This window comes from Hyperolius riggenbachi, chromosome 1, assembly GCF_040937935.1.
Source record: "Hyperolius riggenbachi isolate aHypRig1 chromosome 1, aHypRig1.pri, whole genome shotgun sequence".
Classification (NCBI taxonomy): Eukaryota; Metazoa; Chordata; class Amphibia; order Anura; family Hyperoliidae; genus Hyperolius; species Hyperolius riggenbachi.
The window spans coordinates 303,760,933-303,786,409 of record NC_090646.1 but is presented as its reverse complement, the minus strand read 5'-3'; the positions used below and the strand labels follow the sequence as shown (position 1 = coordinate 303,786,409).

The 25,477-nt window shown below is 46.1% G+C and overlaps 1 protein-coding gene across 4 annotated transcripts in view; it reads left to right on the top strand.

Annotated features, from left to right (window-relative positions):
• Positions 1-25,477, top strand: part of MFSD12 (major facilitator superfamily domain containing 12) — a 477,174-nt gene that overhangs the window by 392,336 nt on the left and 59,361 nt on the right. For 3 of the 4 annotated variants that reach the window (XM_068271174.1, XM_068271172.1, XM_068271173.1), the window contains one exon: positions 18,665-18,795. The exons of the other annotated variant lie outside the window; for it this stretch is intronic. In XM_068271174.1, coding sequence (XP_068127275.1) covers positions 18,665-18,795 — 131 coding nt within the window. The remainder of the gene's footprint in view (positions 1-18,664; positions 18,796-25,477) is intronic. 4 annotated transcript variants of the gene reach the window in all.

Below are 25,477 nucleotides of genomic sequence, written 5' to 3'. Positions count from 1 at the left end.
TTTGGCTCCTTTTCTTGTCACTAATAAAGCTTTTTTTTTGTGCTATTTGATTGCTGCTGCGATTTTTACTTTTTATTATATTCATCAAAAATACGAATTTTGGCAAAAAAATGATTTTTTTAACTTTCTGTGCTGACATTTTTCAAATAAATTAAAATTTCTGTATACATGCAGCACGAAAAATGTGGACAAACATGTTTTTGATTAAAAAAAAAACCCATTCAGCCTATATTTATTGGTTTGGGTAAAAGTTATAGCGTTTTCAAACTATGGTGCAAAAAGTGAATTTTCCCATTTTCCAGCATCTCTGACTTTTCTGAGCACCTGACATGTTTCATGAGGGGCTAGAATTCCAGGATAGTGTAAATACCCCCCAAATGACCCCATTTTGGAAAGAAGACATCCCAAAGTATTCACTGAGAGCCATAGTGAGTTCATAGAAGATATTATTTTTTGTCACAAGTAAGCTGAAAATGACACTTTGTGACAAAAAAAAAAAAAGTTTCCATTTCTTCTAACTTGCGACAAAAAAAAAAATGAAATCTGCCACGGACTCACCATGCCCCTCTCTGAATACCTTGAAGTGTCTACTTTCCAAAATGGGGTCATTTGTGGGGTATGTTTACTGTCCTGACATTTTGGGGGGTGCTAAATTGTAAGCACCCCTGTAAAGCCTAAAGGTGCTCATTGGACTTTGGGCCCCTTAGCGCAGTTAGGCTGCAAAAAAGTGCCACACGTGGTATTGCCGTACTCAGGAGAAGTAGTATAATGTGTTTTGGGGTGTATTTTTACACATACCCATGCTGGGTGGGAGAAATATCTCTGTAAATGACAATTTTTGGATTTTTTTTTACACACAATTGTCCATTTACAGAGATATTTCTCCCACTCAGCATGGGTATGTGTAGAAATACACCCCAAAACACGTTATACTACTTCTCCTGAGTACGGCGATACCACGTGTGGCACTATTTTGCACCCTAACTGCGCTAAGGGGCCCAAAGTCCAATGAGTACCTTTAGGATTTCACAGGTCATTTTGTGACATTTGGTTTCAAGACTACTCCTCACGATTTAGGGCCCCTAAAATGCCAGGGCAGTATAGGAACCCCACAAATGACCCTATTTTTGAAAGCAGACACCCCAAGGTATTCCGTTAGGAGTATGGCGAGTTCATAGAAGATATTTTTTTTTTTTTTTTGTCACAAGTTAGCGGAAATTGATTTTAATAGTTTTTTTTTTCACAAAGTGTCATTTTCCGCTAATTTGTGACAAAAATAAAATCTTCTATGAACTCAACATACTCCTAACTGAATACCTTTGGGTGTCTTCTTTCTAAAATGGGGTCATTTGTGGGGTTCCTATACTGCCCTGGCATTTTAGGGGCCCTAAACCGTGAGGAGTAGTCTTGAAAGCAAATGTCGCAAAATGACCTGTGAAATTCTAAAGGTACTCATTGGACTTTGGGCCCCTTAGCGCACTTGGGGTGCAAAAAAGTGCCACACATGTGGTACCGCCGTACTCAGGAGAAGTAGTATAATGTGTTTTGTGGTGTATTTTTACACATACCCATGCTGGGTGGGAGAAATATCTCTGTAAATGACAATTTTTTGATTTTTTTTTTACACACAATTGTCCATTTACAGAGATTTTTTTCCCACCCAGCATGGGGATGTGTAAAAATACACCCCAAAACACATTATACTACTTCTCCAGAGTACGGCAATACCACGTGTGACACTTTTTTGCAGCCTAGGTGTGCTAAGGGGCCCAATGTCCTATTCACAGGTCATTTTGAGGCATTTGTTTTCTAGACTACTCCTCACGGTTTAGGGCCCCTAAAATGCCAAGGCAGTATAGGAACCCCACAAGTGACCCCATTTTAGAAAGAAGACACCCCAAGGTATTCCGTTAGGTGTATGACGAGTTCATAGAAGATTTTATTTTTTGTCACAAGTTAGTGAAAAATGACACTTTGTGAAAAAAAAACAATAAAAATCAATTTCCGCTAACTTTTGACAAAAAATAAAATCTTCTATGAACTCGTCATACACCTAACAGAATACTTTGGGGTGTCTTTTTTCTAAAATGGGGTCACTTGTGCGGTTTCTATACTGCCCTGGCATTTAACGGGCCCAAAACCGTGAGTAGTCTGGAAACCAAATGTCTCAAAATGACTGTTCAGGGGTATAAGCATCTGCAAATTTTGATGACAGGTGGTCTATGAGGGGGCGAATTTTGTGGAACTGGTCATAAGCAGGGTGGCCTTTTAGATGACAGGTTGTATTGGGCCTGATCTGATGGATAGGAGTGCTAGGGGGGTGACAGGAGGTGATTGATGGGTGTCTCAGGAGGTGGTTAGAGGGGAAAATAGATGCAATCAATGCACTGGGGAGGTGATCGGAAAGGGGTCTGAGGGGGATCTGAGGGTTTGGCCTTAGTGATCAGGAGCCCACACGGGGCAAATTAGGGACTGAACTGATCGGTAGGTGTGCTAGGGGGTGACAGGAGGTGATTGATGGGTGTCTCAAGGTGTGATTAGAGGGGGGAATAGATGCAAGCAATGCACTGGCGAGGTGATCAGGGCTGGGGTCTGAGGGCGTTCTGAGGGTGTGGGCGGGTGATTGAGTGCCCTAGGGGCAGATAGGGGTCTAATCTGATAGGTAGCAGTGACAGGGGGTGATTGATGGGTAATTAGTGGGTGTTTAGGGTAGAGAACAGATGTAAACAATGCACTTGGGAGGTGATCTGACGTCGGATCTGCGGGCGATCTATTGGTGTGGGTGATCAGATTGCCCGCAAGGGGCAGGTTAGGGGCGGATTGATGGGTGGCAGTGACAGGGGGTGATTGATGGGTGGCAGTGACAGGGGATGATTGATTAGTGATTGACAGGTGATCAGTGGGTTATTACAGGGAAGAACAGATGTAAATATTGCGCTGGCGAATTGATAAGGGGGGGTCTGAGGGCAATCTGAGCATGTAGGCGGGTGATTGGGTGACCGCAAGGGGCAGATTAGGGTCTGATCTGATGGGTAACAGTGACAGGTGGTGATAGGGGGTGATTGATGGGTGATTGATGGGTAATTAGTGGGTGTTTAGGGTAGAGAACAGATGTAAACACTGCACTTGGGAGGTGATCTGACGTTGGATCTGTGGGCGATCTATTGGTGTGGGTGGGTGATCAGATTGCCCGCAAGGGGCAGGTTAGGGGCTGATTGATGGGTGGCCGTGACAGGGGGTGATTGATGGGTGATTGATGGGTGATCGACAGGTGATCAGGGGGACAGATGCATACAGTACACGGGGAGGGGGGGGTCTGGGGAGAATCTGAGGGGTGGGGGTGATCAGGAGGGAGCAGGGGGCAGTTTAGGGCATAAAAAAATAGCGTTGACAGACAGTGACAGGGAGTGATTGATGGGTGATTAGGGGGGTGATTGGGTGCAACAGGGGTCTGGCGGGGGGGGGGTTCTGAGGGGTGCTGTGGGCGATCAGGGGGCAGGGGGGAGAAAATCAGTGTGCTTGGGTGCAGACTAGGGTGGCTACAGCCTGCCCTGGTGGTCCCTCGGACACTGGGACCACCAGGGCAGCAGGCAGCCTGTATAATACACTTTGTATACATTACAAAGTGTATTATACACTTTGTATGCGGCGTCCTGGGTGCTAGTAACCCGCCGGCGCTTCCGAACGGCCAGCGGGTTACAGCGCGAGGTGGGCGGAGCCAGTCCCCGGCGGCCGATCGCGTCACGAATGATGCGATAGCGCCGCCCATGCCCGTAAAAGGACCGCCGCCATTTGTCAATACGGTGATCCTTGCGGGGTCCACTTCCCGGCCGCCAATTCTATATACGGCGGTTGGGAAGTGGTTCCTGGAGATTTCTGCAGACGCATCCAAAGCTGACATAGATACATTTTGTTTACATAAATGTATCTAAGTGTTGAATGTGACTCATCTCTGTGACTGAGAAGGAGTTGGAGGACAGCCAAAGAGTGTGTTACATTTCTCAATAGATACATATAACTAAATAGAATGTAACAATCTGAACTTTTGCATATCTCTCCACGGAACTTTAAACCTCTGTGTTTAACCCTTCCAATGCTGGTCTAGTAAAAAAAAGCATATAATATGCTGTAAATAATGTTTTAGAGCAAAGTTGAAATGCAGGGTTATATTCCACTTTAACCTCCTTGGCAGTAACCCCGTGTGTGACACGGGGTAAGCCGCCGGAGGGTGCCGCTCAGGCCCTGCTGGGCCGATTTACATAATTTTTTTTTCAAACACGCAGCTAGCACTTTGCTAGCTGCGTGTTTGCTCTGATCGCCGCCGCCGATGCGCCGCTACCCGCCGCGGAAACAGCCCCCCCCCCCCCGCATACCCCTTGCGCAGCCTGGCCAATCACCGCCAGGCTGCATTATGGGGTGGATCGGGACTCCCTGTGACGTCACGACGTCCGTGACGTCATGACGTCACTCCATTCGTCACCATGGCGACGGGGGAAGCCCTCAAGGAAATCCCGATCAGAACGGGATTTCTTTATGGGCAAGTTCATAGGAGTATGGTGAGTTCATAGAAATTATTTTTTTTTTGTCACAAGTTAGCGGAAATTGATTTTAATAGTTTTTTTTCACAAAGTGTCATTTTCCGCTAACTTGTGACAACAATAAAATCTTCTATGAACTCAACATACTCCTAACTGAATACCTTTGGGTGTCTTCTTTCTAAAATGGGGTCATTTGTGGGGTTCCTATACTGCCCTGGCATTTTAGGGGCCCTAAACCGTGAGGAGTAGTCTTGAAAGCAAATGTCGCGAAATGACCTGTGAAATCCTAAAGGTACTCATTGGACTTTGGGCCCCTTAGCGCACTTGGGGTGCAAAAAAGTGCCACACATGTGGTACCGCCGTACTCAGGAGAAGTAGTATAATGTGTTTTGGGGTGTATTTTTAGTAACACAAGCAGGAAAAAAGAAAGAAGAGTCGGCACTACAGCTGACTACACATGCTAGGAGGGAGGCGGCAGGAAGGAACAGTCTTCTAAACCTTAGGGGCAGTGTAAGGCTTGGTGGTGTATTCTCCACAGTCAGCATGCAACGCATGAGCTGGTGTGGAGGAGGTACACACACTAGCACAAGGAAACAGGCTATCCCTAGTATAGTGGAGGGGAGGACTGACTCCAATAGGAGATTGTGGCGCACAGAGCCGGTGCAGATCTGACAGCCACAAACAATGCTTTCGTTATAACGTCTCAGCGCAAAGTAGCGCTGAGCGCATAAACCAGAACTGAGGAGATCAGGACAGGAAGACAGAATGAACGCTTGCTAGCTAGCGGCTACTTAGCGACAGCAAGCGTCCAAAACCAGACAGACTGGAATGAGGCAGCCAATGCGATGCGGCGATGGCGTGCCTCACAAAGACAGGACAGGATAGTCAGAAAATAGCAGGATTAAGATAGATGAACGTAACACAGATAAATATACAATAAGTATGTTTTCCTAGCGTATTACAATTACAGCTATCAATGAAACTATTTGTAACGTCTGACTAACATATATATCGGCAATGAACCGATATATGACATAAGCAGGAACGCTGACTAGGAATGGAGTAATACAGGGAACAGGACTCAGAAGGATTCGCTATCTCTTCGCAGAGATGAACGCAATCCACAAACGGTAACAGAACAGGATTCAGAAGGATTCGTTATCTCTTCGCAGAGATGAACGCAATCCACAAACAGTAACAGAACAGGATTCAGAAGGATTCGTTATCTCTTCGCAGAGATGAACGCAATCCACAAACAGGACCAGGAACAGGATAACTAGCTCAGCACGGGTGTTCACGGTACGCGCAAACTACCAAAACGTGCTGGAAACTGACTAACTGAACACAGGATATAAACAGTTCGTGTACGTATACATCAGCGACACTGATGTATCACGTAACACAAATACAAGGAAAATAATAAACGTGCTGGTATGCATATATATTGGCAATGAACCAATATATGATGCAAAACCAGCAAAGTATCTTAGAACAAGAAACACGATCGGGGGCTAAAGCGACAGCAAGGCAGGCTTAAGCTGAAGCTATGAAAACCCAAGGAAACCCTGCAGGAAGCAGATCTTTATACTGAGGTCATCCAATGGGAGCAGACATGCAGATTCCCACACAGGTGAATGATAATCAGTCACAAGCTGACAGCAGGGAAAGACAGACAAAGCTATGCAGCTTGCATGGAAATAGATCAGAACTGCCTGAGCTGCAGCACTACTACTTCCAGTAATAGCTGCTGCAGCAGCGATCATTACAGTACCCCCGCCTTTAAAAGCGGATTCCAGACGCTTTTCAAAACTGAAATTCCCAACAAAACAGTCTGACTGATAATTCATGATGACCGGGACAGCCCGGCAAGACCGAATTCCAGAATCAGTCCCCACAAGACTGGACCCATCAGAACCAGAACCTACAGAACCATGCCCATCAGTACTACAAGCCCCAGTGTGACACCCATCAGAACCATGATTTCCAGAAGAAAGCCCTCCGAAACTCCCTGAGCGATACCCACCGCCTTCCAGGAACCGTTCAGAAACGCCAAAGCCTTTGCAATGCCCACCGGTACTGTCTTTACCAACACAAAACCCACTGTTGAACCAGTCCAAGGCACCAGGACAAGTTTTCTCAGAGACCTCCCAGAACACCTTGAAGCTCCAAAGAGATCCCCATAGGTCAGAATGCCCCTTAGGCTCACATGGAGAACCATCAAGAACCCCTATGGAACCTAGGGCAATTCCCGAGTCAGGGCCACAAGGACAAACATCAATATCAGGGCTTTCAGGGACCAGAACCATCTCTGGGCATGCAGGCAGACTGGCAATATCAGAACGTGTTCCCACTAAGGAAGCATCAGAGCACGCTAACACCTTAGACACACTTGGGCATTCTGGCACACAAAGAACATCTGGGCACACCGGCACAAGAGAAACCTCTGGGCATGTCAAGGAACTGTGAGCCTCAGGGTCAGCCAAGACAGGACCAAAACCAGGACTGGCCAAAAAAAAATCATCATGACTAAACTTCGCAACTACTGGACTTTTACACGAGAATGCTGGATCAGACTTAGATGTCGCTGATTCCAGCAAAGTCAGAAACAAATCAGATTCAGGGGCACCAACAAAACAGGACAAATCTTCTGATGTATGCACTGAACCAGATAGGGACTCCACAACTACCTCTGGACTGGACAGAGACTCATTTAATACACTGGATTGGAGCTCATGAGGCGCTGCAGAACAAGTCAGTATTGCAGCAGCCCCCACTGGACTAGGCAAAACTGAGGAATTCCCTGGACAGGAAGGGGACTCTGGAACCTCTGCCACAGCGGCCAGAGAACTAGAATCTTTCAGGATACAGGGCTGGGTTTCAGGAACACTCATCAGACCGGACTGAAATTCTGAGATTTCTATTATTTTGACCAGAGAATAAGAATTATCTATGTTACAGGGCAAGACTTCTGAAACATTCAGAGGACAGGGCTGGAGTTCCTCGGCTGTTACAACACTGGAGAGGGACTCAACAACATTGGTTAAATCATACTGTGTACAGGGCAAGGTATCTGACACACTTGCTGACGAGGACAATATTTCAATGGCTTCTGCTTTGCTGGGCAGAAATTCATCAAGTTTTATTAGAGCAGACTGTAATTCCAAAACAGCTGCTAGACAAGTGAATATTACTGCAACACCAACTGAGGTAAGCAGTGCTTCAGCCTCCTCTGCTAGAGGGTTTAAAGTATCCAAAATACTGGGTGAAGCATAAGACTCTGCGACCACAGCTTCACTGGACAGGATCACTGAACAGTCCATATTGCAGGGCAAAACCATGGAAGCACCTGCTGGACAGCATAATGATTCTGTGACCTGAGTTTCATTGGAGAGATCTACTGCACAATTCATGGTACAGGGCAAATTTATTGGAAAATTTTCTGAACAAGGTAATAATTCTGCGATTTCAGGTTCACATAGCAGATGCTCTGAGCTATTCACGAAACTAGAGCGAGGTGTAGAAACAGGAAGATCAAGACACAATGTTTGCGCATCTGCTGGATCAGACAGGAGTTGAACTTTATTAACACAGGTAATTTCTGCAGAAGTGTTTGCAGAGACAGGCAAGATTTTTCTGGTGTCTGTTTCACTAAACAAAGAGTCATGAGTACTGGCTAGGCTGGACTCGGAAGTCAGCAGGACCTCTGGATTCTCTGCTGAGAAATTTGCGCAGGGCAAGGTTAAGAATGTATCAGTGGCTTCTGTTTTACTGGAAAGTAACACTGAGTTATCCATGGTACAGGGTGGAATTGCAGGAACTTCAATTTCACACAAAAAGAGCTCCGAATCACCTGCTGAATCAGCCAAAGGTGCTGAAGCAGGCGGGTCAGAACGCCAAATTTGCGAATTCGGAGTCACATAAAAATCATCCAAAATCAGTTCCCACACATCAATCAAGGGAGCCACACAGTCATACCTACACACACCAGCCTCTATTAGGTTATAGGCTGACTTAATGCATGCGTTCAATACCATTTCACTTTTTGCACTGTAAAATTGACAAAATGAACTTGAATCATTCTTCCATTCACAGACCAGGGCTTCCATCTCTCCCCTCTCGAATGGAGGATCCAATGCATACTTAACAGCGAAACATTTAGGCTGATCACAGTCTGCAGATATGATTGTGGCAGGCACATGTATAGGGTTAATTAGCAGGTGATTGGCAGATTCCTTATTCTTAAGAATCTCCAATACCTGTAGCAAGTGTTGAACTGTAGTGTATGCAAACTTCCCTTGGTTCACAAATAAGTTGATTTGTTCAATACTCTGTAATATCTCATCATAATCATACTCAGATAATTCTTTTAAACAAAAATCTTTATTTTCCCTAGCCAGGGAGGAAAGTTCATTAGTAGTTTCATAAGTCCATTTAACTCCCCTGAAAGACAATTGCATTTCATTATCTGTTAATGGCAGAATCTCATTATAGGTCTCAGTCGCTAAGGATAACAATTCTGCAGATTGGACACGTTTCTTAGAACGTTTGCGTTTTGCCTTTGACCTTGCGGTTTTTGGTGATTTATTCAAAGCTGCAGGAAAATTATCAGTAACACTTTCTGCTTGCTGCTCATTCTTGCAAGCAATTGAAGGAGCAGCTGATTGGCCTGCTGCCAGGAGTTCATTAAGAGGAAAAGGCAATGGATCTATGCGCAACCAGTTATGGATCACAAACGCTAGAAATTCCAGCGGTCTATCTTTCAAATCGGAATGATTGAGAACATCAAATGCCCACTGGAATAATTCCCCTTTAAACAAAATATAACTTAGTTGTAGTGCCCAGGTTGAAACAGGAGTCGCTTGGAGATCGGGATTGGCCAGGAACCTGGCACATTCAGAGAAAAACTCATTTTCTGTTTCAGAGCTAAGTTCTTCAAATTTCTTAAAGGAACAGGAACCATAATTAACATTGTCATACTTTCTGGGAATCCCCCCCACAATGGGGATTGGTAATGGGGTTTTCATAATGTAAGGCTTGGTGGTGTATTCTCCACAGTCAGCATGCAACGCATGAGCTGGCGTGGAGGAGGTACACACACTAGCACAAGGAAACAGGCTATCCCTAGTATAGTGGAGGGGTGGACTGACTCCAATAGGAGATTGTGGCGCACAGAGCCGGTGCAGATCTGACAGCCACAAACAATGCTTTCGTTATAACGTCTCAGCGCAAAGTAGCGCTGAGCGCATAAACCAGAACTGAGGAGATCAGGACAGGAAGACAGAATGAACGCTTGCTAGCTAGCGGCTACTTAGCGACAGCAAGCGTCCAAAACCAGACAGACTGGAATGAGGCAGCCAATGCGATGCGGCGATGGCGTGCCTCACAAAGACAGGACAGGATAGTCAGAAAATAGCAGGATTAAGATAGATGAACGTAACACAGATAAATATACAATAAGTATGTTTTCCTAGCGTATTACAATTACAGCTATCAATGAAACTATTTGTAACGTCTGACTAACATATATATATATCGGCAATGAACCGATATATGACATAAGCAGGAACGCTGACTAGGAATGGAGTAATACAGGGAACAGGACTCAGAAGGATTCGCTATCTCTTCGCAGAGATGAACGCAATCCACAAACAGTAACAGAACAGGATTCAGAAGGATTCGTTATCTCTTCGCAGAGATGAACGCAATCCACAAACAGGACCAGGAACAGGATAACTAGCTCAGCACGGGTGTTCACGGTACGCGCAAACTACCAAAACGTGCTGGAAACTGACTAACTGAACACAGGATATAAACAGTTCGTGTACGTATACATCAGCGACACTGATGTATCACGTAACACAAATACAAGGAAAATAATAAACATGCTGGTATGCATATATATTGGCAATGAACCAATATATGATGCAAAACCAGCAAAGTATCTTAGAACAAGAAACACGATCGGGGGCTAAAGCGACAGCAAGGCAGGCTTAAGCTGAAGCTATGAAAACCCAAGGAAACCCTGCAGGAAGCAGATCTTTATACTGAGGTCATCCAATGGGAGCAGACATGCAGATTCCCACACAGGTGAATGATAATCAGTCACAAGCTGACAGCAGGGAAAGACAGACAAAGCTATGCAGCTTGCATGGAAATAGATCAGAACTGCCTGAGCTGCAGCACTACTACTTCCAGTAATAGCTGCTGCAGCAGCGATCATTACAGGCAGACAGCGTGCTCAGGCTTGCGTATGGACAGAAGATGCATATGTTGAGACAGAGTGGATAAGTCGGCACTTGCTGTATACTGTCGTTTATTCCAAAGGTGGCAATGCATCATATCACAAAAACATTGTGGAGAAGGTAAACATACCGTATAAGAAGGCTGTATTTGGTGGGTGGGTGCTGGGCACAGAAGAGCCTGACGGCCGTTTCGCGCTGTATATGCGCTTCCACGGAGGCTAAGCGCAGTTAGGGTGAAAAAAGTGCCACACATGTGGTACCGCCGTACTCAGGAGAAGTAGTATAACGTGTTTTGGGGTGTATTTTTACACATACCCATGCTGGGTGGGAGAAATATCTCTGTAAATGACAATTTTTTGATTTTTTTTCACACACAATTGTCCATTTACAGAGAAATTTCTCCCACCCAGCATGGGTATGTGTAAAAATACACCCCAAAACACATTATACTACTTCTCCTGAGTACGGCAATACCACGTGTGACACTTTTTTGCAGCCTAGGTGTGCTAAGGGGCCCAACGTCCTATTCACAGGTCATTTTGAGGCATTTGTTTTCTAGACTACTCCTCACGGTATTCCGTTAGGTGTATGGTGAGTTCATAGATTTTATTTTTTGTCACAAGTTAGTGAAAAATGACACTTTGTGAAAAAAACAATAAAAATCAATTTCCGCTAACTTTTGACAAAAAATAAAATCTTCTATGAACTCATCATACACCTAACAGAATACCTTGGGGTGTCTTTTTTCTAAAATGGGGTCACTTGTAGGGTTCCTATACTGCCCTGGTATTTTTACAGGCCCAAAACCGTGAGTAGTCTGGAAACCAAATGTCTCAAAATGACTGTTCAGGGGTATAAGCATCTGCAAATTTTGATGACAGGTGGTCTATGAGGGGGCGAATTTTGTGGAACTGGTCATAAGCAGGGTGGCCTCTTAGATGACAGGTTGTATTGGGCCTGATCTGATGGATAGGAGTGCTAGGGGGGTGACAGGAGGTGATTGATGGGTGTCTCAAGAGTGATTAGAGGGGGGAAATAGATGCAAGCAATGCACTGGCGAGGTGATCAGGGCTAGGGTCTGAGGGCGTTCTGAGGGTGTGGGTGGGTGATTGGGTGCCCTAGGGGCAGATAGGGGTCTAATCTGATGGGTAGCAGTGACAGGGGCTGATTGATGGGTGATTGATGGGTGATTAGATGGCAGAACAGATGTAAACAATGCACTTTGGAGGTGATCTGAGGGTAGGTCTGGGGCAATCTGATGGTGTGGGAGGGTGATCAGATGCCGGTAAGAGGCAGGTTAGGGTCTGATCTGATAAGTGGCAGTGACAGGTGGTGATTGACGGGTGATTGACGGGTGATTGACGGGTGATTGACGGGTGATTGACGGGTGATTGACGGGTGATTGACGGGTGATTGACGGGTGATTGACGGGTGATTGACGGGTGATTGACAGGTGTTTACAGGGGAGAATAGATGTATACAGTACACAGGGGGGGGCGGGTCTGGGGGAGCTCTGAGGTCGTTCTGAGAGTGTGGGTGGGTGATTGGGTGCCCTAGGGGCAGATAGGGGTCTAATCTGATGGGTAGCAGTGACAGGTGGTGACAGGGGGTGATTGATGGGTAATTAGTGGGTGTTTACAGGAGAGAAGAGATGTAAACTGTGCACTTGGGAGGTGATCTGACGGCAGGTCTGCAGGCGATCTGATGGTGTGGGTGGGTGATCAGATTGCCCGCAAGGGGCAGGTTAGGGGCTGATTGATGGGTGGCAGTGACAGGGGGTGATTGATGGGTGATTGACAGGTGATTAGTGGGTTATTACAGGGAAGAACAGATGTAAATAATGCACTGGCGAATTGATAAGCGGGGGGTCTGAGGGCAATCTGAGCGTGTGGGCGGGTGATTGGGTGCCCGCAAGGGGCAGATTAGGGTCTAATCTGATGGGTAACAGTGACAGGTGGTGATAGGGTGTGATTGATGGGTGATTAATGGGTAATTAGTGGGTATTTAGAGGAGAGAATAGATGTAAACAATGCACTTGGGAAGTGATCTGACGTCGGATCTGCGGGCGATTTTATGGTGTGGGTGGGTGATCAGATTGCCCGCAAGGGGCAGGTTAGGGGCTGATTGATGGGTGGCAGTGACAGGGGGTGATTGATGGGTGATTGACAGGTTATCAGTGGGTTATTACAGGGGGGGATAGAGGCAAACAGTACACAGGGGGGGGGGGGGGGTCTGGGGAGAATCTGAGGGGTGGGGGGGTGATGAGGAGGGAGCAGGGGGCAGTTTAGGGTTTAAAAAAAAAAATAGCGTTGACCGATAGTGACAGGGTGTGATTGATGGGTGAATAGGGGGGTGATTGAGTGTAAACAGTGGTCTGGGAGGTGGGCAGGGGGGGGGGGGGATCTGAGGGGTGCTGTGGGCGATTAGGAGTCCGGGGGGGGAGGGAGATCAGTGTGCTTGGGTGCAGACTAGGGTGGCTGCAGCCTGCCCTGGTGGTCCCTCTGACACTGGGACCACCAGGGCAGGAGGCAGCCTGTATAATAGGCTTTGTATACATTACAAAGCCTATTATACATATTCTCAGCGGCGATCCGGGTGCTAGTAACCCTCCGGCGCTTCCGAACGGCTGATCGGGTCACAAATGACGCGATCGCCGCATAACCACGCCCGCCACTGCCGATGGGCGTATTGCGGTCGTTTGGGCCCAGCCCTTGCCGCCGCCCATCGGCTTAAGGCGGTCGGCAAGTGGTTAAGATAGCAGGATATGGTAGAGCAAAGCGAATGTTTTTCTCCATGAGCAGCTGACATGAAAGTACAAACTCTTTTTTTTCCTAGCTTTTGAAACTTCCGCTGAGTAGTCTGAGAATACCAACAGCTTATGTCCTTGTATCGTTATAGATTTTTGCGACTGGAAGGCTCTTAGTATTTGCGTTTTGTCCATAAAGTCAAGGAAATGTGCAATGACCACACAAGGCCAATTGTTGTTTGGCCGTATTGGGCCTAGTCTGTGTGCCCTCTCAACTTTAAACGGGCCTGTAAGGCCTAATGCTTCCGGGATTAGAGCTGCGCATATCTCTAGCAGTTCCTCAGGCTTATAAGATTCCGGGAGGCCCACAAATTTAAGATTATTACACCGGGACCTGTTTTCCAGATCCTCAATACGGTCGGCTAACACAAATTGTTGCTTTTCCTGCAAATCAGATTTCTTTCTGAGGATGGTACCGTGTAGCTGTCCTCAAGGCTGCTAATACGTTTTTTCTGACTCATCCAGACGCACTGACTGCGCCTGTATCTGGGCCGTAAGTGGAGTTAAATGTGCATCTAAAGATTGAGAGATAATGGTCGCAAGTCCTGCTGTAAATGTTGCGCCACTTCTGCAGCCAGTTGCTTATAATCAATGAGACAGGGCCTACCCGAATCCTCCGTGTCACGCGCAGCGTCTGGGTTGGTCGCGGCCGCCATCTTGGAACGCGTGACCGCTCCTTTTCTGCCTTTCGCGGTATCCTTTAACCGCGGGGTTTTGGCGATATATTTGTCCATCTATGCCTCTGGAGTTGCCCACCATGTCTTCTCCAGCCTGTGTAAGCGAGTTTGAGTGGGGTCTCAGCTCGGATTCTCAGGGCGGGTTGCGGAGCTCACTGGCTTGCGTCTCCTACATGAGGCGCTGGAACCGGAAGTTCAAGCTGGGGTATTTTAACCGGTACTGTCAGCAGTACATATAGAAGCCTGGGCAAAAGGTTCATTTTAAGCATTTTTAACCTCCCCAGCCATGAGTGAGCTAGCAAAGACCACGTTCCAGCGTCTCTCTCAAAGGTGTCTAATAAAGGAAGAAAATTAAGTTCATACATTCCGGATAAGTCAGTACTAATCTGAATCCCTAGATATGTTATAGAGGGGGATTTTCACATAAAAGGCAGGGCCCCACACAGCAAATCTTGAACCTTTGTTGATAATGAGATGTTTAAGATTACTGATTATCCAGAATCAATTTTATAGTTACTAAGAGACCCAAATTCTTCAAGTTTCAAAAAACCGGGCAGAGATATGTGGAGAGGTATCATAAAGTAACAAATAATCCGCATATGATGCCGCTTTATATTCCCTTGATTCCACTTTAATGCCACGAATATCCGGATGTGATCTTACCGCCTCTGCTAATTGCTCCATATCAGAATCAATTTTTATTTCGTCAAGTAAGTTTGCACCTACAAAGAATTTGTCTTGGCAGTTGCTTAACAAACACAAACACAAACAAAAACAATACAAGGGCAGACTGTGCATATTGGATGGGGCAAACAGAGACATGGGAGGGCAAACAGAGGCACAGGGGGAACAAAACGAAGCACAGGGAGCAAACAGGCACAGGGGGGACAAACAGAGGCACAGAGGGGGGGGGGGCAAACTGAGGGGGGGGGGTTAACAGAGGCACTGAGGGGGTCATATAGACAGCACTGAGGGGGGGGACAAAGAGAGGTAGAAAGGGGGACAAACTAGCATGGGGGACGACAACAAATGGGCACGGGAAGCAAAAGCACTGAAGGGGACAAACAGGCACAGGGGGCATATAGGAGGCAAAGGGGACAGAGGTGGCACAGTGTTCCACTTAAAAACAGATTCAGGTTAACCTTCCTGGCGGTAAGCCCTATGCCGCCGGAAGGCACCGCTCAGGCCCCGCTGGGCCGATTTGCATAATTTTTTTTTTTTTGCTGCACGCAGCTAGCACTTTGCCTGATTGCCGCCGCTACTCGCCGATCCGTTGCGCCGCAGCCGCCTCCCCCCCAGACCCTCTGCGCTGCCTGGCCAATCAGTGCCAGGCAGCGCTGTGGGGTGGATCGGAGTCCCCATTGACGTCACGACGTCGATGACGCCATCCCGGGGGAAGCCCTCCAGGAGATTCCGTTCTTTGAACGGGATCTCCTGATCTCCGATCGCCGGAGGCGATCGGAGGGGCTGGGGGGATGCCACTGAGCAGCGGCTATCATGTAGCGAGACAAGGTCTCGCTACATGAAAAAAAAAAAATATGGCTTTGCTGCCCCCTGGCGGATTTTGACAAACCGCCAGGAGGGTTAATAACGAACCTACAGTCCCTATCTTGTTTGTTAACCGGAGACTACCTGTGTGTGTGTGTGTGTGTGTGTGTGTGTGTGTGTGTGTGTGTGTGTGTGTGTGTGTGTGTGTGTGTGTGTGTGTGTGCGCGCGTGAAACTTCATTGAGGTTAAAAGTAAAATTGCAGTATACTATTTGCCTGGGTAGATAAACTATAAACCTGCAGAGTTTATTCCACTGACAACCTCCTCCTAGAGGCAGTGTGTGTCAGTGGATCATCCTACAGTGACCTACAGAGGATTAAATGAGCCTGCCGGTTGTTAAGGCAGAGGATAATTACCTGAACTGTGTGTCTCTGTTTCAGAGCGGCAAATGAGCTCACCAAAGTTCATTAGTTCTTTAAATAGAAGCTAGGGGAAACTGGGAAAACCCTCAGTCAGTGAGGTAGGTAGGCAGGAAAATGCGGTGGTGCCATTTTGGTTTTGGACAAATGACTTTATACTACACATTAACCCATATAATGTTACAATTTCTGTGCCAGTAATGGGCAACACTGATGGCTGTAAGAGGATGGAGAAAGCAGAAAAGGCAGAGTGAAGGGACAGAATGAAACAGGAACGTGCGTGGGAAGGATCGAAGGACATGTGTAAAAAGGAGAGGTGTGTATTGGGGAAGGGGAAAAACATGCATTAAGAATGGAGAACTTAACTACACTCACTACACATTGTATCACAATTGGTGCACATTCTCCTATCTTGCAGAAAGTATATATAGCATGATATGGATAAATAAGAACCTTTACAGACTAATTTGTTTTAGATTAGCTGATGGCCCGGCATTGCCCGGGTATGTATTTGGCTGGTGTTGGCTCTGCCCCCTTTTTCTTACCCTTACACACAATTACTCAATGACCAGGTTTGTGAGCTTTGCGGTCTTTGGCATCAGTAATTTGCATTGAAATGAAACAAATCTGATTGACTGTGGCTCCACCCCCTTTTCTGTATTTGAACCCATTGGCCAACTGTACCAGGTTTGAGGCTTGTGCCATTAACAGTGCAAGAATGGCAGCAATTAAATATTCCCCTTGAAAATCAATAGGTAAGTTTTGATTGGCTTTTGTAGGCTCCACTCACTTTTCTGAATATTAATCCCAGTCACCCAGTGACCAACTGTGCAAAGTTTTAGAACCCTACCATTAACAGCATAAGAATGGCTGCAGTTTACATTTTCCCAGTGAAATTTATATTTGTCTCCGCCCACTTTTTGGTTATGGGATAAAAGGTATCCTATATGTTATTTCAGGTAATGTACTATGTGTGTGCCAAATATCATTCAATCCTTTCAGCCATTGTTGTGTGATTGACTAACAAACATCCAAACTTTCGCATTTACAGTATACTAGTGAGATATACAAAGAAATGTAATTTATAGTTCTCCTTAATGCATGTATTGATGTAGCATTACTATTCAATAATTGCTAAGTGAAAACTGACCTCATTTCAGCAAGTTGTGAACATTATCTGGTGAATAAGCACAAAGAAGCTTATCTCAAGTGGCTAGCTGGTCATGACTATGAGAAGGCAAAAATTATGAAATTATCAGGGTCCTGATCATCTTGGCACTTGTGACTGGTACGGGCATTCCCAGGGAGTGGAGTCAGACTGTGTACACATTCCCAACTGATGTTGCCTGTCGGGGATCAGGAACTCAGGATCCCCTTGGGTGACAGATGGGCTGCACACAGGCAAGTCAGCTGTGTAGCTAACAACGCGCTGTGTTACTGGGGGGGTGAAGACAAGCGGTGTATATGTGACGTCATGTGGGGATCCGCGTGAACAATGATCGACATCGCTGGGGTTGAGTAGATCTGCCAGGTGGATTGCTTGAGGCTTGGGGTTATTGGCGGTCTTCCACTGCTGTACACACGCCTGACTTAAAGGGCAACTGAAGTGAGAGAGATGTGGAGGCTGCCATATTTATTTACTTTTAAGCAATACCAGTTGCCTAGTAGCACTGCTGATCCTCTGCCTCTAATACTTTGAGCCATAGCCCCTGAACAAGCATGCAGGAGATCAGGTGTTTCTGACATTATTGTCAGATCTGACAAGATTAGCTGCATGCTTGTTGCTGGTGTGATTCAGACACTTCTCCAGCTAAATAGATCAGCAGGACAGCCAGGCAACTGGTATTGTTTAAAAGGAGATCAATATGGTAGCCTCCATATCACTTCAGTTCAGTTCCCCTTTAAGTCAGACGTGTGTACGAGGCTTGAGTGAGCACGGGTTTTCCCCAGTGCGCGGCGCTGCCTGGTGCCCACCAGGTCACAACCCTTAGGACTGCCACACCAGAGACAACAACAACAGGAGGGGTTACCTTGCCGTTAGGGAAGGAGAACAAGTACCGAAGTGACAGGATTTTACTGACAGAGCGCATGTGACAGGATTGGGATGCTACAAGACTGAATTGACAGGGATGAGAATTGCATGACAAGCACACCGCAGCAGGCAATATGATGCAACAGCACTGAGCGGTCAAGGTTTAAATACCCTGATCTTTGCGCCAGTGCCACGCTCCCTGTCATTCACAAAAAAGAACTAAGGGAGGCATGCACCTAGTAAGACATGGCCGTGGCGCCAAAGGACGCCAATCCCGGAAGTTCGCTGTGACGGCATCTGCCGATGACTGAGTAGTCGGTGCTAGATTCCTGGGGCAGTAAGTGTGACAGAAATTGTTTATAAACTATGGATTCAAGTGATTGCAAAAGTGTCTATGTACAGTTGTTTATCTAGATCTAGAGAGAGACATAGAGATGCATTCAATAATGTTTTTCATCCTAGTACTGAATTCTGCTGTCCAGCTTGTACCCCCTTCTACCGTTGGGTGATGGTGACCGTAACTGGAGCTGGAGCTTTAGTCAGCGCTTTGTCTCTGAGTTCTATTATGATCTGGCCTATCAAAGTGCGGCTTTGTAAGTAAATCTGCATTTGCAACTTTTAATTTTTTTATTCTTACTAATAATAATCAGCTGATCTAACAAATCGCATGCTTCTCATTGAGTTCTCCTAGACAGGACCATCACTAAATACCACCTATTGTTACAATTTCACATTATATCTTATAATTCCAAGAATCAATAGTCAGAGTAAAGCCTCGTACACACACCTGACTTAAGTCGGCTGAGGTGGCCGCTAGCGACCACCTCAACCGACAGTCAAGCTTGTGTACGGCAGCCAACGACCACAACCCACGATCAATCCATCAGGCGGATCTTCTCAACCCCAGCGACTCCAATCCCATTGTTCGTGTGGCTCCCCCGCCCACCGCATGATGTTAGGCATGTGATGATTGTCGTCCTCGCATAGCAACACAGCACGTCATCACAGCTGACTTGGGTGTGTGCAGCCCTGTCCAGCGATGTCGCTCAAGGGGATTAGGTTCTTATCCCCTATGGGTGACATACGCTGTGAATGTGTCCACAGCCTATAACAATTTGAGCATAAAGTGCAAGTTTCTAAATGAGAGAACTTGTGAAGGGTCCAGTTTCAAATGTGTATATAGGACAGTAACAATTGTAATTCTGCTTTAAAGGGTACCTGTAAGTTTCTTGAAAACAGAGATACTTCAGTAGGCGGAAGCCTCTGGATGGACCAGAGGCTTCCTCCATTCCCCTCCTGCGCTGGGACCCTCTAAACAATCATCAACATTAAAGTAGAAGATTGCTCGTGGCTGTGCTCCCATTCATGTACGAGAGTATTTGCACTGTGTAGGCAAAAAGTACGGCCAACATCATTGCATTAGTTTGGGGCCACACATGCATGGCTGTTTCTTTGTGCTCAAGTGGCACTGTGCTACTGTGCGGGTGTGAACACATTGGTGCCTGCTCAATGAGGGTGCGCTTGTACACGGAGGGAGTGTGGCTGCAAAGATGGGGTCCCAACCGGCATTAAAATGTGTTGTGGGGGATCCGGGAAACCTTTAGAGCATCCAGAGGCTTCCCCCTGCTGATGTAAGCATGTTACTCTTTTTTTTTTTTTATACTACAAGTTTACCTTGATCCTACTTTAAAGAGACACTGTAACTTAAAAAAGTGCCCCTGGGGGTTAATTACCTTGGGAGGGGGAAGCCTCTGGAGCCTATCGAGGCTTCCCCCGTCCTCCTCCGTCCCACGGTGGTCCCGCTGTGTCCCTCGTAAGCCACAGCTGACAATTTGTCGGGCTGGGGCCATGGAGCAGTAGCACTTGCAAAATGTACCTTTCCCGGCTACAGCACAGGCACAATAGCGGCTCTTGGTTCGGATCAGGCGGAACTTGACTTGGGTGGGCGCAGTAGAGCAGACCCGACTGGGATCGGCTATTTCCGCCTGATTCCGAGCCGAGAGCCACTACTGCGCCTGCGCTGGAGCCTGGAAGGTAAATATTTACATGGCCGCTGTTCAGAGCGGCCATATAAGACCACCCTGGGACAGAGCAGGATGGGGGAAGCTTCAATAGGATCCAGAGGCTTCCGCCTCCCGGGTAAGTACCCCCCAGGGGCACTTTTTAAAGTTACAGATTTGCTTTAAATAGGTACTGCTTGAGTAAGATTCCTGTTTTTCTGAAATTAACTTGTGTTGTGACATTTTCCATTATGAAAATGTGTCCAAAAATGTGGCTTTTACTCTCCTATTTTGCATTTTGACCCCTGGTATACAGTTCCTGAATGTATATATTTCTACAGAAATAGTAATATCTTCACTGTAAAGACTGGCTGGTTGTATGATAAAAACTGTAAAGAAAACATATAAACCCTTAAAGGAAGCATCAATTAAATAATGCTGCCCCATGATATACTTACGCCGGTGCATAGTCTGACCTCCACTACTGCGCCTGCGCCACTGTTAATCAAGTCCACACTGTCCGCCGTTTACTGAGTATGCGTAGTAATTCTGCCCCAGCGCAGTATACCGCAGACAACGTGGACTTGATTGACAGTGGCGCAGGCCCAGCAGAGGATGACCTCAAGATCAGCCTTTGCACTGGCGGGTGGTCCCGGGCTAGCGGCTGCCTGGGACCTGGTGGCTGCAAGGGGCTGGAGGAAGCCCTGGGTAATTATATCATAGGGCAGGATTATTTGATTGATATTTCCTTAAAGGAATTAAGAATAAAAAAAGTATATACATTTGCAAAAAAAAGTTAATTACATAACATAACTATAAATTAATACAATCCAATTTAACAAGATACACATACATCTCACACTGCCATTTGCTCATTGTACAAATGATCTAAACACAACCAGAGATGCAAGATAAGATTTGCCTGTTCTGTCTGTTTCCAGCAATCTGTCTTATGCCTGGTACACACCATGTAAATTCCCCTCAGATGGACGGGTTGAAACGATTATTTCCTACAGGTCCAATATTATTTCCGCTTGTTTTTCTGATCGATCTTGTATAGACGTGATCGGAAAAACAGTCAGAAAAATGATTGGAAATCAGATCAGACCTCTTGAAAATAATTGATTAGACCCGTCTATCTGATGGGAAATTGCATGGTGTGTACTAGGCATAACAACTGAGGTATTAGAGGTGGAGGATGGGTCAGCAATGTCAACCATTATTTCCCATATAAGTAAATGGAAATGCTTGCCTAAGCAGCAGAGTGGTTTCTTTTAGTGGGCAAGCTGAAGATTTCTTATACAGCTGACTGGATTATACGTATACAAACACTTTAACATAATGCCATAATACAGAATAATCATACGTTAATAAGTTAGATGCCATTAAACTCGAGTGCAAAAGTAAAATTCACATTATCGGCATGGAAAGCAGAGGTTATAATGGAGTGGCCTGAAAAATGTTTAGGTTGGCTATAAACCAGGGAAAGGATGCCTACTGTATTCCTGATTTACTACTTGTATTACTTTTTTTTTTAGTTAATTAATTTGTTTTTAATGTTATTAGAAAGGCCTTGGTGGATTAATAGAAAGGTTATAAATGGAATGAAGCTGGAAAGGACTGCTTATAAGGACTTAAAACAGGAGGTATCAAAGCTGCATTAAGTAATTCTAAGGAGTGCAATACAATTTGAAAAAAAAAAATGAAGCTGGTAAATATTAAAATGAAATCGCCAGATCCAAAGAAGTCTTACAAGTATGTCAAATCCTAAAAAAAAAAGCGGACTACATCAAACTTCTAAAAGATGAGGTAGGAAACTACGTGGTGGACGATCAAAGTAGGGCAGAGCTATTACATGGTTGCTTTGCTTCTTGCTACACAAGGCAGACATCTTTGTTACATATTATAGATGCAGAAAGGCCCTAGTCTTCCAGGAAGGAGTGAAGGCAAGACTAAATCACATCGCAACCGATGGCCTACATCTTTGGGTGCTAAAGGAATAATTTGTTATTGATAAATCTCTTCATCCTATCTATTGTAACTCTCTTTCAAGTGGGGTAGTTCCAATATACACTGGCATACAACCCACGTTTTCCCATTACCGTATTTTTCGGACTATAAGACGCTCCGGACTATAAGACGCACCTGGGTTTAGAGGACAAAAATCAGGAAAAAAAAATATTCTAAACCTGGTGCATCTATAGTGCAGGGGTGTCTTGTAGACCCTCCCCCCCCCCCAAGCTGTCCTTGTCTAAGCTTCAGTGCCCATCTACACTAACCCCTGCTGCCCCTGACAGCTAGACCAAGTACCCTACACTAACCCCCATGCCAAACCAGTAACCTTGTGCTACACTACACTAGTCCCTGATGCCTCCACCAGTAGCTACACTATATACTACACTAACCCACCCCTGCTGCCAGACCAGTAAACTTACTCTGCACTACACTAGTCCCTGATGTCCCCCCCCCCCCACTTTCTACTCTACACTATACAACCCCACCCCTGCTGCCCCACCATTTACACTACACTGCATTACATTAAATTAACATCTGCCTCCCCCAGAAGCTACACTTACTAAACAAACATTACAAAGTGGATGATCTCACCACATTGACAGAAGGCTCCTTGGTGTGGGTCAACAGCAGCGGGATCCAGGGACCTCAGCATACAGGCTGCTGGACAGAAGAGGGGCGATCCTGGCAACAGCTTGATAGAAGAGGGGCAATCCCGGTGGAGGCTGTCCTCCCTCACACTGCACTTGTGGCGGCTGGTTAGCAGAGGGGTGATCCCGGCAGCTGTCATCCTATTCCGTGCACTTTTGGCGGCTGGATTGAAGAGGGGCGATCCTGGTGGCGGCTGTCCTCCCTCGCACTGCACTTGCGGCGGCTGGTTAGCAGAGGGGTGATCCCGGCAGCTGTCATCCTATTCCGTGCACTTTTGGCGGCTGGATTGAAGAGGGGCGATCCTGGTGGCGGCTGTCCTCCCTCGCACTGCACTTGCGGTGGCTGGTTAGCAGAGGGGCGATCCCGGCAGATGTCATCCTACTCCGTGCACTTTTGGCGGCTGGATTGAAGAGGGGCGATCCCGGTGACGGCTGTCCTCCAAAACTTCATAGACTTGCTGCAGCTGGATAGAAGAGCGGCGATCCCGGCTGTGGCTGCAGCGGCTATAACGAGTACCGATGCCTGTATACTTCCTTTTTTACTGGCGCCTCCTCATGACGTGTGACGCACATGCGGCTGGGTCATGAGGAGGCGCCAGTAAACGAGGAAGTATACAGGCATCGGTACTCGTTATAGCCGCTGCAGCCACAGCCGGGATCGCCGCTCTTCTATCCAGCTGCAGCAAGTCTATGAAGTTTTGGAGGACAGCCGTCACCGGGATCGCCCCTCTTCAATCCAGCCGCCAAAAGTGCACGGAGTAGGATGACATCTGCCGGGATCGCCCCTCTGCTAACCAGCCGCCGCAAGTGCAGTGCGAGGGAGGACAGCCGCCACCGGGATTGCGCCTCTTCTATCAAGCTGCCGCATGTCCAGAGTGTTGGAGGACAGCTGCCGCCAGGATCGCCCCTCTTTTATCAAGCTGTCGGCAGGATTGCCCCTGTTCTGTCCAGCTGCCGAAAATCCAGGGAGTTAGATGACACAGCCGGCAAGATCGCCCCTCTTCTGTCCCGCCACCGGTATGCAGCGATGTCTTGATCCCGCTGCTGTTCAGTGGAGCGGCCTGCACCAAGGAGCGCATGAATAGGTAAAGCTTCCACTGCGCTATCTGCATCTTTTGGGGCACATTCGGACTATAAGACGCAGGGACATTTTCCCCCCACTTTTGGGGGAGAAAAAGTGCGTCTTATAGTCCGAAAAATACGGTAATTAACCACTTAAGGACTGCAGTCATAAAACCCCTTAAGGACCAGAGCCTTTTTTTCCATTCAGACCACTGCAGCTTTAACGGTTTATTGCTCGGTCATGCAACCTACCACCTAAATGAATTTTACCTCCTTTTCTTGTCACTAATACAGCTTTCTTTTGGTGCTATTTGATTGCTGCTGCGAGTTTTACTTTTTATTATATTCATCAAAAAAGACATGAATTTTGTCAAAAAAATGACTTTTTTTACTTTCTGTGCTGACATTTTTCAAATAAAGTAAAATTTCCTATACATTTGAGCGCGAAAGTTATTCTGCTACATGTCTTTGATAAAAAAAGAAACATTCAGTGTATATTTATTGGTTTGGGTAAAAGTTATAGCGTTTACAAACTATGGTGCAAAAAGTGAATTTTCCCATTTTCAAGCATCTATGACTTTTCTGACCCCCTGTCATGTTTCATGAGGGGCTAGAATTCCAGGATAGTATAAATACCCCCCAAATGACCCCATTTTGGAAAGAAGACATCCCAAAGTATTCACTGAGAGGCATGGTGAGTTCATAGAAGATTTTATTTTTTGTCACAAGTTAGCGGAAAATGACACTTTGTGACAAAAAAAAGGAAAAAAAAAAGTTTCCATTTCTTCTAATTTGCGACAAAAAAAAATGAAATCTGCCACGGACTCACTATGCTCCTCTCTGAATACCTTGAAGTGTCTACTTTCCAAAATGGGGTCATTTGTGGGGTGTGTTTACTGTCCTGGCATTTTGGGGGGTGCTAAATTGTAAGCACCCCTGTAAAGCCTAAAGGTGCTCATTGGACTTTGGGACCCTTAACGCAGTTAGGCTGCAAAAAAGTGCCACACATGTGGTATTGCCGTACTCAGGAGAAGTAGTATAATGTGTTTTGGGGTGTATTTTTACACATACCCATGCTGGGTGGGAGAAATATCTCTGTAAATGACAATTTTTGGATTTCTTTTACACACAATTGTCCATTTACAGAGATATTTCTCCCACTCAGCATGGGTATGTGTAAAAATACACCCCAAAACACATTATACTACTTCTCCTGAATACGGCGATACCACATGTGTGGCACTTTTTTGCACCCTAACTGTGCTAAGGGGCCCAAAGTCCAATGAGTTTAGGATTTCACAGGTCATTTTGTTACATTTGGTTTCAAGACTACTCCTCACGGTTTAGGGCCCCTAAAATGCCAGGGCAGTATAGGAACTCCACAAATGACCCCATTTTAGAAAGAAGACACCCCAAGGTATTCCGTTGGGAGTATGGTGAGTTCATAGAAGTTTTTTTTTTTTTTTGTCACAAGTAAGCGGAAATTGATTTTAATTGTTTTTTTTTTCACAAAGTGTCATTTTCCGCTAACTTGTGACAAAAAATAAAAT